The sequence below is a fragment of the Hyperolius riggenbachi genome, chromosome 7 (assembly GCF_040937935.1).
Source record: "Hyperolius riggenbachi isolate aHypRig1 chromosome 7, aHypRig1.pri, whole genome shotgun sequence".
In the NCBI taxonomy this organism is placed as follows: Eukaryota; Metazoa; Chordata; class Amphibia; order Anura; family Hyperoliidae; genus Hyperolius; species Hyperolius riggenbachi.
In genome coordinates this window covers 26443659-26456400 of record NC_090652.1, presented here as the reverse complement: position 1 = coordinate 26456400, position 12742 = coordinate 26443659, and the positions used below count along the sequence as shown (strand labels likewise).

At 45.3% G+C, this 12742-nt stretch overlaps 1 protein-coding gene across 1 annotated transcript in view; it reads left to right on the top strand.

The window, feature by feature from the left end:
- Positions 1 to 2899, top strand: part of LOC137524182 (nuclear factor 7, brain-like) — a 52917-nt gene extending 50018 nt beyond the window's left edge. The window contains exon 3 of the mRNA XM_068243769.1: positions 2461 to 2899. Within this exon, the coding sequence (XP_068099870.1) occupies positions 2461 to 2809 (349 nt within the window). The 3' untranslated portion in view covers positions 2810 to 2899. The remainder of the gene's footprint in view (positions 1 to 2460) is intronic.
- The last annotated feature ends 9843 nt before the right edge of the window (positions 2900 to 12742 follow it).

Below are 12742 nucleotides of genomic sequence, written 5' to 3'. Positions count from 1 at the left end.
CTCAAGTACCTGCACTCATAGCAGAAGATCCAGGTGGCGGAAGAGGACAGCGAGGGACCGATTAGCCTGAAGGGGGCTGGAGGAAGCCCCCGGTATGTATAAAACTTTAATTTCATCTTTCTCAGGTTTACTTTGTTACACAGTAGTACTATACTCTACATATGCTCTCCCCACAGAGCTGCAGGGAATCCACTGAGAATGTTGTGCACATTAAACAAAGAGGTGTTGTCTATCACCCATAAACCTGGTTCAGATTGTGCATGAAGAATGTGTAATAGAGGAAGAATCTCCTTATTCCCCTGCAGAGTACCTGCACATCACTCTTACATGTACCCACAGTTACGTTGCCTAGGGCCTGATCCATGTTCAGATGTGTAATAGAGGAAGAATACCCTCATTCCCCTGCAGAGTACCTGCACATCACTCTTACATGTACCCACAGTTACATTGCCTAGGGCCTGGTGGTAGATGTTCTTTGTTCCGGCCTGTACCTTTTACAAGTACTCTTACCAGGGACTAGTTTTAGTCTATGACTAAAGGGAATAAATATGGCAGTCTCCATATTCTTCTCACTTCAGTTGTCTTTTAAAATTCCTAAGCGTTGGCAGTTAAGAGACAAATTTCATGTTACATACTTTCAATCAACAAGATTGTAATATGCAAATTAGAGGAGTCGGAGTCGAGGAGTCGGAGGAATCCTAAACTGAGGAGTCGGAGTCGGTGGATTTTTGTACCGACTCTACAGCCCTGTTTATAAGTGCTTCAGAAAATAGGACTGTCTCTGACTCAAATTAGTTGGAAAGCTCAGAAAAGCTCTTTTGCAGAGATAACAAGTTTCTTAACTCTTCCTGTACTAAAGACAATATAAGACTCTGTTATTTGCTACTAATGACTGTTCAAATGAAACTTTGACCAGAGGGCATAGCTCCAACATGGAGGGGAGGCTGGCAAAGCTTAGGGGCTATGTTATAAGGCCACTTAAAGAGGAAATCCAGTGAAAATAATGTAATAAAAATGTGCCTAAGTTTTAAGGTGGCCACTAACGGTCCAATTTCTAGCGAACCATCGTTCGAGCGATCAGAAATTCTCGCTCGGAAATGATCAGATTGGCTGTAATTTTTTGCTGTTGATGGATGCAATCGATTATGAACGACCGAAAAAATTTTCATCCGATAGATTTTTCGTCGAATTAATTTTTGATTTTTCAAGTTGCTTGTGATTGATAGAAAGGAAAGATTGGTTAGTTGATGGTGTAGTGAATGATTTTTCTTCCGATCAGAATTTCTGATCGCTCAAAACGATTTTTCGCTAGAAATTGGATTCAGGGCCGGCCCTAGACTTTTTGCCGCCTGAGGCAAGTTTTGAAAAAATTGCCATCGCCATCCGCCCCCCCGTGGGGGGCCGCTGAGCTGGAGGGGTAGCTGGCAGGACGGGAGGGTATTGGGCCTAGCGGTGGGGAGGAGGGTCGGACTCCCCTTTCCCTCGACTGGGTCCCCCGATCTGCGCTCCCCTCCAGCTTTAAATGTAGCGTAAGCAGCCGATAGACAGTAACAGGCACGGGCGGGGGATCACTCACCTTCCGCGTTCCTCGTTGCGCTCCACTGACGTAACTTCCTGTACAATACAGTGGGCGGCGTTGCAGGAAGTGACGTCAGTGGAGCGCACGTTGGAACGAGGAAGGTGAGTGATCCCCCGCCCGTGCCTCTTACTGTCTGTCGGCTGCTTACGCTACATTTAAAGCTGGAGGGGAGCGCAGATTATGAGACCCAGGCGAGGGAGGGGGGGGGTCCGACCCCTCTCCCCATCGCTAGGCCTAATACCCCCGTCCTGCCAGGCGGCCGGCACCCCCGCACCCACGGACGGGCGGATGCCGCCCCTAGAACTTTGCCGCCTGAGGCAAAAGTTTCACCCCGCCTCATGAGCGGGCCGGCCCTGATTGGATTGTTAGTGGCCACCTTCACAATAATTATGTATAAATGATTTAGTCAGTGTTTGCTCATTGTAAAATCGTTCCTCTCCCTGATTTGCATTCAGAAATTTATCACATGGTGACATTTTTACTGCTGGCAGGTGCTGGCAGGTGCTGGCAGTGGAAGGAGATGCTGCTTGCTTATTTGGTAGTTGGAAACAGCTGTTATTTCCCACAATGCAAGGCTCCCACAGTGTAATATCAGGACCTCAAAGCTGTGAGGTGCTGACATCACACTGTGGGAGGGGTTTCACCACAATATCAGCCTTACACAGCTCTCTGATGATACATTTGAGAAAAGGAAAGGAGTTCTCTTGGGAAAGGGAGTATCAGCTACTGATTTGGATGAAGTTCAATTTTTGGTTACGGTTTCTCTTTAAAAAGCCCTAGGTATGGTCACTTTGTACATTTTTACTTACGGTAGTTCATGTATCTTTTAAGCCTGAAGTAATGTAGGAATAATTTGACCCTTATGTCATCTTGTATTCCAGGTCGCCACCCCCTGACCTGACTGAAAGCCTGACTTGTTGCATCTGCACAGACATCTTCAGAAATCCTGTGACTCTGCCATGTGGGCACAGCTTCTGCATGGACTGTGTGAGGAGACACTGGGCGAACCAGCATGAGAGAGAAGCATCATGTCCTCTGTGTGCAAAAATATACATGAGAAAGCCTGAGCTCATCAGGAACCATCTCCTGTGTGATTTAGTAGATAAGAGCAGTTATCGCACCCGCGTGGGAAGTGCCCCTTGTGTCCTTCCGTCTGCAAAAAGGGAGGAAATTAACATCAAAAGACTGTTTCACCGGATTAAAAGTTCCAAAGATTCTTCCCCTGTTTAACTCTCTAGTAAGGCCACATCTGGAATATGGAATTCAGTTCTGGGCACCACATTACAGGAAAGATATTGCAGTTTTAGATCAGGTGCAGAGACGAGCAACAAAATTGATACGAGAGATGGAAGGTCTCACTTACCAAGTAAGGTTAGATAAACTGGGTTTATTTAGTCTAGAGAAAAGACGCCTTAGAGGGGATCTAATTAACATGTATAAATACATCAGAGGGCAATGTCAGGAACCGGCCCGCGGCACGCCTGCAGATACGGTTCCCGACTGCGGGTTTGACGAGATCGAGAGGGGAGCAGTCTTCGTCAAGCTAAAACAAGGCTGTGACCCCTCAGAACACTTCTCACTGCCACCACTAGCTGTTGCTAGACACGCCCACTCTGCTGTTGAGTGCTCAGCACGCAATCCCCGTTTTCGTATTCGGGTCAGCTTTGCGCTTTAGGCCGAATATGGGAACGCCACGCACGCACACACACACAGTTGCAATCTTACACTGTAGTGAAGAAAAACCACTAACAGTTGTTCCGAACGATACTGTTAGCCACTCCGCGACTTGCCACTCTGCTGTCGAGCGCAGAAGTGCCCCATACACACAATGCAATTACAATCTTATATGGTAGTGTTGCTCAGTGATACAATCAGGCATGGACTTATACACAGTTACACTTCAGTCTCTTCTAGGCTATGAGTGTTAGCTTAGTACAGCAGAAGTCAAACTTATTAAATAACGATTTAATATTCCAGGGAAAAAGTGGAACAATGCAGAAAATAATATATACAAAAGATTTACAAAAACAAATTAAAAAGTTACAAAATAAAAGTTACAAGGATACACACAAGACAAAAATAAAAGGCAAATAAAAAAACGTTACCATCATAGGTTAGAACGTGGTTGGCGGGAGAACGCAGTTTCCGATTTGATCGGGATCATCCCTAGCTATGCGCTACCTCCAAGAGAAGATGATCTGTGACTGTCCTAGCTGCTGTTTTATAGCAAAATGTGTGCCCCGGGGCCACCCCAATGTCCAGGACCAGGAATAATCGAATTTCCTGTTTATGGTGTGCAACTTCAAAGCATTCCTGTGTTAGTGTTTGATCTTTTCAGAGATTTCAGAACACTTCCATAAACCCAATTTTCACAGGTAAAATTGTATCAAAAGGACTTCAACCCTTCACCCACTTCCAGTAGGCTGTTATATGTACATTTCAAACATTCCTGTGTTAGCTTCCACTGTCCCCAGACTATGGTAGTCTTGCTTTCTATATTGGGACAATGGGCTGTCTCCAGAGTTCAAAAGCCATGCAGACCAGCCTATTCTTCCTCAAGTGGCTGCTAATTAGCAGTTCCCTGCTACCCCAGGAACACAAAGCAAATGTAGTTTCACAGACAATCACACCTGAGACAGCAGATTAAAGGTGACGGGCTAGAGGCCTAATGAGCCATTTCCTTGCCCCAAGCTAGCAACTCAAGGCAACAGCTCCCTTCTAGCAGGCATACACGTGACACAGGCAGAAAAATGAAGAATACAGTGGGTTGCAAAAGTATTCGGCCCCCTTGAAGTTTTCCACATTTTGTCACATTACTGCCACAAACATGCATCAATGTTATTGGAATTCCATGTGAAAGACCAATACAAAGTGGTGTACACGTGAGAAGTGGAACGAAAATCCTACATGATTCCAAACATTTTTTTACAAATAAATAACTGCAAAGTGGGGTGTGCATAATTATTCGGCCCCCTGAGTCAATACTTTGTAGAACCACCTTTTTGCTGCAATTACAGCTGCCAGTCTTTTAGGGTATGTCTCTACCAGCTTTGCACATCTAGAGACTGAAATCCTTGCCCATTCTTCTTTGCAAAACAGCTCCAGCTCAGTCAGATTAGATGGACAGCGTTTGTGAACAGCAGTTTTCAGATCTTGCCACAGATTCTCGATTGCATTTAGATCTGGACTTTGACTAGGCCATTCTAACACATAGATATGTTTTGTTTTAAACCATTCCATTGTTGCCCTGGCTTTATGTTTAGGGTCATTGTCCTGCTGGAAGGTGAACCTCCGCCCCAGTCTCAAGTCTTTTGCAGTCTCCAAGAGGTTTTCTTCCAAGTTTGCCCTGTATTTGGCTCCATCCATCTTCCCATCAACTCTGACCAGCTTCCCTGTCCCTGCTGAAGAGATGCACCCCCCGAGCATGATGCTGCCACCACCATATTTGACAGTGGGGATGGTGTGTTCAGAGTGATGTACAGTGTTCGTTTTCTGCCGCACATAGTGTTTTGCATTTTGGCCAAAAAGTTCCATTTTGGTCTCATCTGACCAGAGCACCTTCTTCCACATGGTTGCTGTGTCCCCCACATGGCTTCTGGCAAACTGAAAACGGGACTTCTTATGCTTTCTGTTAACAATGCCTTTCTTCTTGCCACTCTTCCATAAAGGCCAACTTTGTACAGTGCATGACTAATAGTTGTCCTATGGACAGAGTCTCCCACCTGAGCTGTAGATCTCTGCAGCTTGTCCAGAGTCACCATGGGCCTCTTGACTGCATTTCCGATCAGCGCTCTCCTTGTTCGGCCTGTGAGTTTAGGTGAACGGCCTTGTCTTGGTAGGTTTACAGTTGTGCCATACTCCTTACATTTCTGAATGATCGCTTGAACAGTACTCCATGGGATGTTCAAGCTTTGGAAATCTTTTTGTAGCCTAAGCCTGCTTTAAATTTCTCAATAACTTGATCCCTGACCTGTCTTGGACCTGTCTTGTGTGTTCTTTGGACTTCACGGTGTTGTTGCTCCCAATATTCTCTTAGACAACCTCTGAGGCCCTCACAGAGCACCTGTATTTGTACTGACGTTAGATTACACACAGGTGCACTCTATTTAGTCATTAGCACTCATCAGGCAATGTCTATAGGCAACTGACTGCACTCAGATCAAACTTATTTATTTGTAAAAAATGTTTGGAATCATGTATGATTTTCGTTCCACTTCTCACATGTACACCACTTTGTGTTGGTCTTTCATGTGGAATTCCAATAAAGTTGATTCATGTTTGTGGCAGTAATATGACAAAATGTGAAAAACTTCAAGGGGGCCGAATACTTTTGCAACCCACTGTAAGTAGGGATGCTCATTCGGATTCCGCGGAAATGCAATTTCCGAAATTCCGATCGGAAATTGCATTTCCGCCTCGGAATGTGGAAATCGGTAATTCAAGTGCAGGAGGCGGATTTCCGCCGGAAATCGCGGAAATTTCCGCCGGAAATCGCGGAAATTCCACCCGACTTTAACATCGATTTTCTCAAAAACTATAAGGTCTTTTTGAAAACTTTTTTTTGCATCTTGTTCACAAGATTCAGTTTAATAAACCCTGAGAATTTGGTGTTTCTAGGACTTAAGGGGGATTTTCTATTAACCGCTAAAGTCAGTGGATTTTTACTGTAATGTAAAATGCAGAAAATCTGCATCTGCCTATTTTCTGCATTTTACATTACAGTAAAAATCTGCCGACTTTAGCAGTTAATAGCAAAGCCCCCGTAAGTCCTAGAAACACCAAATTTTCAGGGTTTATTAAACTGAATCTTGTGAACAAGATGCAAAAAAAAGTTTTCAAAAAGACCTTATAGTTTTTGAGAAAATCGATGTTAAAGTCGGGCGGAATTTCCGCGATTTCCGGCGGAAATTCCGCATTGGAATGCGGAAATTGATAGCGGAAGGCGGAATCGGTAATTTGGCAATGGCGGAATGCGGATTTACCGCGGAATCGGAAATTGGCATTCCGACCATCCCTAACTGTAAGTTCCTGTATTATCCTTAACATCATCAGCAACCCAATATATAACCACAGGCAATATAAAAGCTTGGCGGATGATTTTTTGTCCATAGGACTTCTCAAAGGACTAGAGGACATGATCTGCACATGGAGGAAAAAAGTTTTAGCCATTTATTTAGGAAAGGGTTCTTTACAGTAAGAGTGATTAAGATGTGGAATGCATTGCCACAGGAAGTAGTTATGGCAAACTCTATACCTGCATTTAAAGGGGGCTTAGATGATTTCCTTGCGTTGAAAGACATCCATGGCTACAATTACTAATGCCTAATGATGTTGATCCAGGGATTTTATCTGACTACCATCTGGAGTCGGGAAGGATTTTTGTCCCTTTTGGGGCTAATTGGACCATGCCTTGTAAGAATTTTCTTTAAACAATACTAGTTGATTGGCTGTCCTGCTGATGTATTTGGCTACAGAAGTGTCTGAATAACACCAAAAACAAGCATGCAGCTAATCTTGACAATTATGTCAGACACACCTGATCTGCTGCATGCTTGTTCAGGGGCTATGGCAGAGGATGTGCGGTATAGCCAGGCAATGTGCATGGTTTTAAAAAGAAAAGAATATGGCAGCCTCAATATCCCTCTCATTATAGTTGTCCTTTAACCTCTTGACGACCAGCTAATGCCGATTGGCGTAAACTGGTTGTCTGCGGGTTTCCATGGAAACACGAGCGGGCATTCCATGTCAGTTCACGGAGGGTGTTTCCGTGAACTGCCTGCGAGCCTCCGATCGCGGCTCGCAGGCGAAATGTAAACAAGCGGGGAAGAAATCCCCGATGTTCACACTGCACGGCGCTGCAGCTGCAGCAGCGCCGTAAAGGAGATCAGCAATCCCCGGCCTCTGATAGGCCGGGGATTGCCGCCGTCTGATAGGCTGAAGCCTATTAGAGACAGTACAGGACGTATCGCCGTCCTGTACCTCCCACAGAGCCAGGGAGAGGGAGGGGGGAATAGCGATGCGGAGGGGGGCTTTGAGGAGCCCCCCCCCCCGCTACACGCAGCAAGCCGTAGGCGATCAGACCCCCCACAGCAGGACATCCCCCTAGTGGGGAAAAAAGGGGGGGAAGTCTGGTCGCCCTGCCTGCAATACGATCTGTGCTGGGGGCTGAAGAGCCCACCCAGCACAGATCAGTGGGAAATCACTTGGTCGGCAAGTGGTTAACTGATTCCTCCGCCCAACTACTTCTAGGAAACCACTTTATAAAAATACCTGTAAACAGGGGTATAACTAGAGGGAAGCAGTACCTATCGCAGGGGCCCCTAACTCCTAACCCTCCCTTCCTCTCATACAGGGCACTATACTTCAGATCAGGTGTGTGTTGTGGCTACACTTGTTATGGGAGTGAAGATTAGGATTTCCCCACTTGTTTTATGACCCTTGTGGGATGGGCCCCCAGCAGGGACGGATCAAGACCAAGTTGCGCCTGGGGCAAGGTCAGGTTTTGGCGCCTAAAGGTCAGGTTTTGGCGCCTAAACTGACATTCATTTTGCCGCCTTTTTAAGAATTCAACAAACTGCGCCTGGGGCAAGATACCCGCTCGCCCCCCCCCAAGATCCGTCCCTGGCCCCCAGGCTGTGAAGGGCACCAAGGGGAGGCAAGGGAAGGGGTGGGAATATTGGGGAGGCCCTATCAAAGTTTTGCGGGGGGGGGGGCATGAACTTAAGTTACGCCACTGCCTGTAAACACCTTTGTTGAAAGCTGAAGCCTGGGGTCATGTGACCACTACTGGGCCCTAGGTAAACATCTGAGCGCTTTGATAGACTGGAGCCATTCCTCCTCTATTTAGGCTCTGGTGCAAGGGAGGGAACCTGGAAAATTCATCAACGAGTCGGCACACTGCACTACAGTATAAGGGTCAACATATACTTTTTGCCCAGCCATAACCAACTTCCCCTCATGTAAAATGTTATTATTTATTGTATTTATAAAAGGGCACAAAGAGGTCTGGGTGGGGGGTCAGGAGATATCCCATGAACAGTTCCTACTCCTGCAGTCATCACTCACAGGAGGAAGTCACACTGGCGATGGGAGGAGACAACAGCCAGTCTTTTCCTGTGAGCACATAGCTGATCCCCGCCCACCTCCTCTTGGCTATTAACTCTCTGTAGCCAGCACTGCAGCACTACATCTCTCTTGAATCTTCTCTCACCAATTCATGTCTAGTACATCCCAGATCTTTATGCAGTGTCTGTTATTAGCCTCCCATAGTGTTTCATGAATTTCTTGGAAAAATTCTTCCTTCTCCATGTCTGATGAATCAGTTAGGTTGTGGTCCCACTACCTGCTGGATCACGTGTGGCCAGCGGGAGCAGACAGTGTAGTGTCTGCTCCTATGATCCGGCTGGTGCCCGGGGCAGATGCGCCCCCCATATGCTATATGGGAGAATGGATCCGCCTGGCCGGGATTATTGCGGACTGCACAGAAGTGTGGTCCGCTCAGGGCCGGGTCGAGGCAGAGGCGACAGAGGCTCCAGCCTCAGGGTGCAGTGTAGGAGGGGGTGCACAACTCACTCAGCTATCATTCCCCTATCGTGCAGTGTTGCTTGCAAATTTTCGCCCAAGTCATTTTCGCATCGAAAATCCGTTTTCGAATTCGGCGAATTTTCGCGAAAATCTTCAGAAATATTTGCATTTTTGATCAGCATTGAAAATTGAAGTATGCGGACGCTTATGCCTCTATGTGGAAAAATGTCTGCAATAATCCGCAAGAAACTTCGTTGTATGCGCACGCTTATGCCCTTTATGCGGAAAAATGTCTGCAATGATCCGCAAGAAACTTCGCTGTATGCGTACGATTATGCCCTTATGCGGAAAAATGTCTGCAATAATCCGCAAGAAACTTTGCTGTATGCGCACGCTTATGCCCTTATGCGGAAAAATGTCTGCAATAATCCGCAAGAGACTTCGCTGTATGCGCACGCTTATGCCCTTATGCGTAAAAAAATGTCCGCAATAATCCGCAAGAAACTTCGCTGTATGTGGACGCTTATGCCCCTATGTGGAAAAATGTCTGCAATAATCCGCAAGAAACTTCGCTGTATGCGCACGCTTATGCCCTTATGCGGAAAAATGTCCGCAATAATCCGCAAGAAACGTTGCTGTATGCGAACGCTTATGCCCTTATGCGGAAAAATGTCCACAATTATCCGCAAGAAACTTCGCTGTATGCGCACGCTTATGCCCTTATGCGGAAAAATGTCCGCAATAATCCGCAAGAAACGTTGCTGTATGTGGACGCTTATTCCCTTTATGCGGAACAATGTCTGCAATAATCCGCCAGAAACTTCGCTGTATGCGTACGCTTATGCCCTTATGCGGAAAAATGTCCGCAATAATCCGCAAGAAACGTTGCTGTATGTGGACGCTTATGCCCTTTATGCGGAAAAATGTCTGCAATAATCCGCAAGAAACTTCGTTGTATGCGCACGCTTATGCCCTTATGCGGAAAAAAATGTCCGCAATAATCCGCAAGAAACTTCGCTGTATGTGGACGCTTATGTCCCTATGTGGAAAAATGTCTGCAATAATCCGCAAGAAACTTCGCTGTATGCGCACGCTTATGCTCTTTATGCGGAAGAATGTCTGCAATAATCCGCCAGAAACTTCGCTGTATGCGCACGCTTATGCCCTTATGCGGAAAAATGTCTGCAATAATCCGCAAGAAACGTTGCTGTATGTGGACGCTTATGGCCTTTATGCGGAAAAATGTCTGCAATAATCCGCAAGAAACTTCGCTGTATGTGCACGCTTATGCCCTTATGCGGAAAAAAATGTCCGCAATAATCTTCGCTGTATGTGGACGCTTATGCCCCTATGTGGAAAAATGTCTGCAATAATCCGCAAGAAACTTCGCTGTATGCGCACGCTTATGCTCTTTATGCGGAAGAATGTCTGCAATAATCCGCCAGAAACTTCGGTGTATGCGCATGCTTATGCCCTTATGCGGAAAAATGTCTGCAATAATCCGCAAGAAGCTTTGCTGTATGCACACGCTTATGCCCTTATGCGGAAAATTGTCTGCAATAATCCGCACGAAACGTCGCTAAATGCGGACTCTTATGCGGAAAAATATCCGCAATAATCCGCTAATACATTCGTGGCGAGGCTTCGCATAGCGGTACTACGACTATGCGGAAATACGTACGCGATGAACTACGAATTGAACACAAAAATAACGGGCATTAGGCAAAAATTAACGCGAAAATATTCGATCGAAAATTCGCCTGTCGAAACAAAATTAGGCAAAAATTCAGCGAAAATAATTTTTGCATTTTCGCTCATCACTGCTATTGTGTTTGAAGCAGAGAGAAATAAGAAAAGGGGATACATGGCAGTGACTGCAAGCCAGATAACTAGAGATTAGGGTGTTGTGGGGGTTGGGAGCCCTGGGGTGCCTCTTAGTCTAATAGCAATCAGTGTGAGACAGCAAGTGGGAGCCTGGGAGGGGTGGAGGGGTGCACTTTAGCGTCTCAGCCGTGGGTGCTGGAGGACCTTGTTCCAGCTCTGGGTCCGCTTACTGCCACGGATCCAATAGATCTGTTGCAGCATGACAAGTGTGAACGGCTTCTATGTATCACATAGGAGCCGTTCACTATCTGCTTAGCAATGTGGGAACGCAGCTTTAGAGCGCAGCACTGTAGTAAGGTCAAATTCCTCACCTGTGATTTAAAGCCGGCCTTCATCATTCTATCTGTGATTGGTTTCCATTCCACAAGACTTTTCTTTGGAATTTTTATTCATGAGGATTCAAACTCCAGTTATTTGTTCAGCTCTTTTTTTCATTTGTACCAGAATAAATAAAAGATATCGTTATTTAATAACTTTACTTTCCTATAGTCGGTCCATCTCGTCTTGCTAAGCGCTAGTGCATAGTGTACTGGCTCTGTGAAGCTACTCCCCCCCCCCCCCCCCCCTACAATCAGCACAAATAAAAATTCCATCCTGTTTGGTTAGTGCTACATTTGTGCCTGCAAAAATTAAGATTTGTGCTGCTTTCGTTTTGAAGATAATAGCACTTATTTTCTCCAAAACTATAACATGATCCAATCCACGTACAATAATCTATGGCCATTAACCTTTCCTGCCTCAACGGCAGTTTATCTATGCCCCTAAAAACTTCACCTAAGCCTCATGGGCATAGATATACACACCACTGCCACGATCGCCACTCTGCCCGATCGTTCTCGTTACCGCCCGTTAGCCCGGAGATCAATGAATGGGAAAGCAGTTCACATTCATTGTTCTAAGTCCCCATAGCAATGATCGGTGGCTTCTAATAGAAGCCGCGATCATTCTGAAAAAAAAAAGGTTTCCCATCCACCCTTCACTTCCTGTAAGCGTACATAGTAATTTAAACGGTGTAATAACCGGAACAAATGGGCAAATAAAATATGTGGGTTTTAATTATGGTAGCGTGTATTTATTTTAAAACTATAATGGCCCAAAACTCAGAAATTATGATTTTTTTCTATTTTGCTCTTATTATTCCTGTTAAAATGAATTTAGAATAAAATACTTCTGAGATACAAAAGTGACATGAATGTCTGATTATTGTTCACGGTATATATGTGTTACCTTCTTTTAGTATTGGATGTACTAAGATAGTTCATTACAACACTGGCAGTTATAATTCAAAATAATACATTTGTTCATTCTCATCAAAAACTGGCTATGAGATATTTATAATCATAACACTCTCATGGAAGATTGACCATGAGAGTGTTGCTACAGAACCATAATATTCTCATGGAGGATTGACCATGAGAGTGTTGCTACAGAACCATAATATTCTCATGGAGGATTGACCATGAGAGTGTTGCTACAGAACCATAATATTCTCATGGAGGATTGACCATGAGAGTGTTGCTACAGAACCATAATATTCTCATGGAGGATTGACCATGGGAATGTTGCTATCTACAACACTAGTCAAAATATGAGATGATGTGCAGAGTTCTCACATAAGCAACAATAGTCAGACGTGTCTTGTGACACTTCTAAAGCATGTTGTGATCACGCAGTCATGTGTCTTGTCTGCACAGGCGCAATGATACAAGCACATGGTGATCACGCACCCTTATCTGCACAGGTGCATGGATGAAA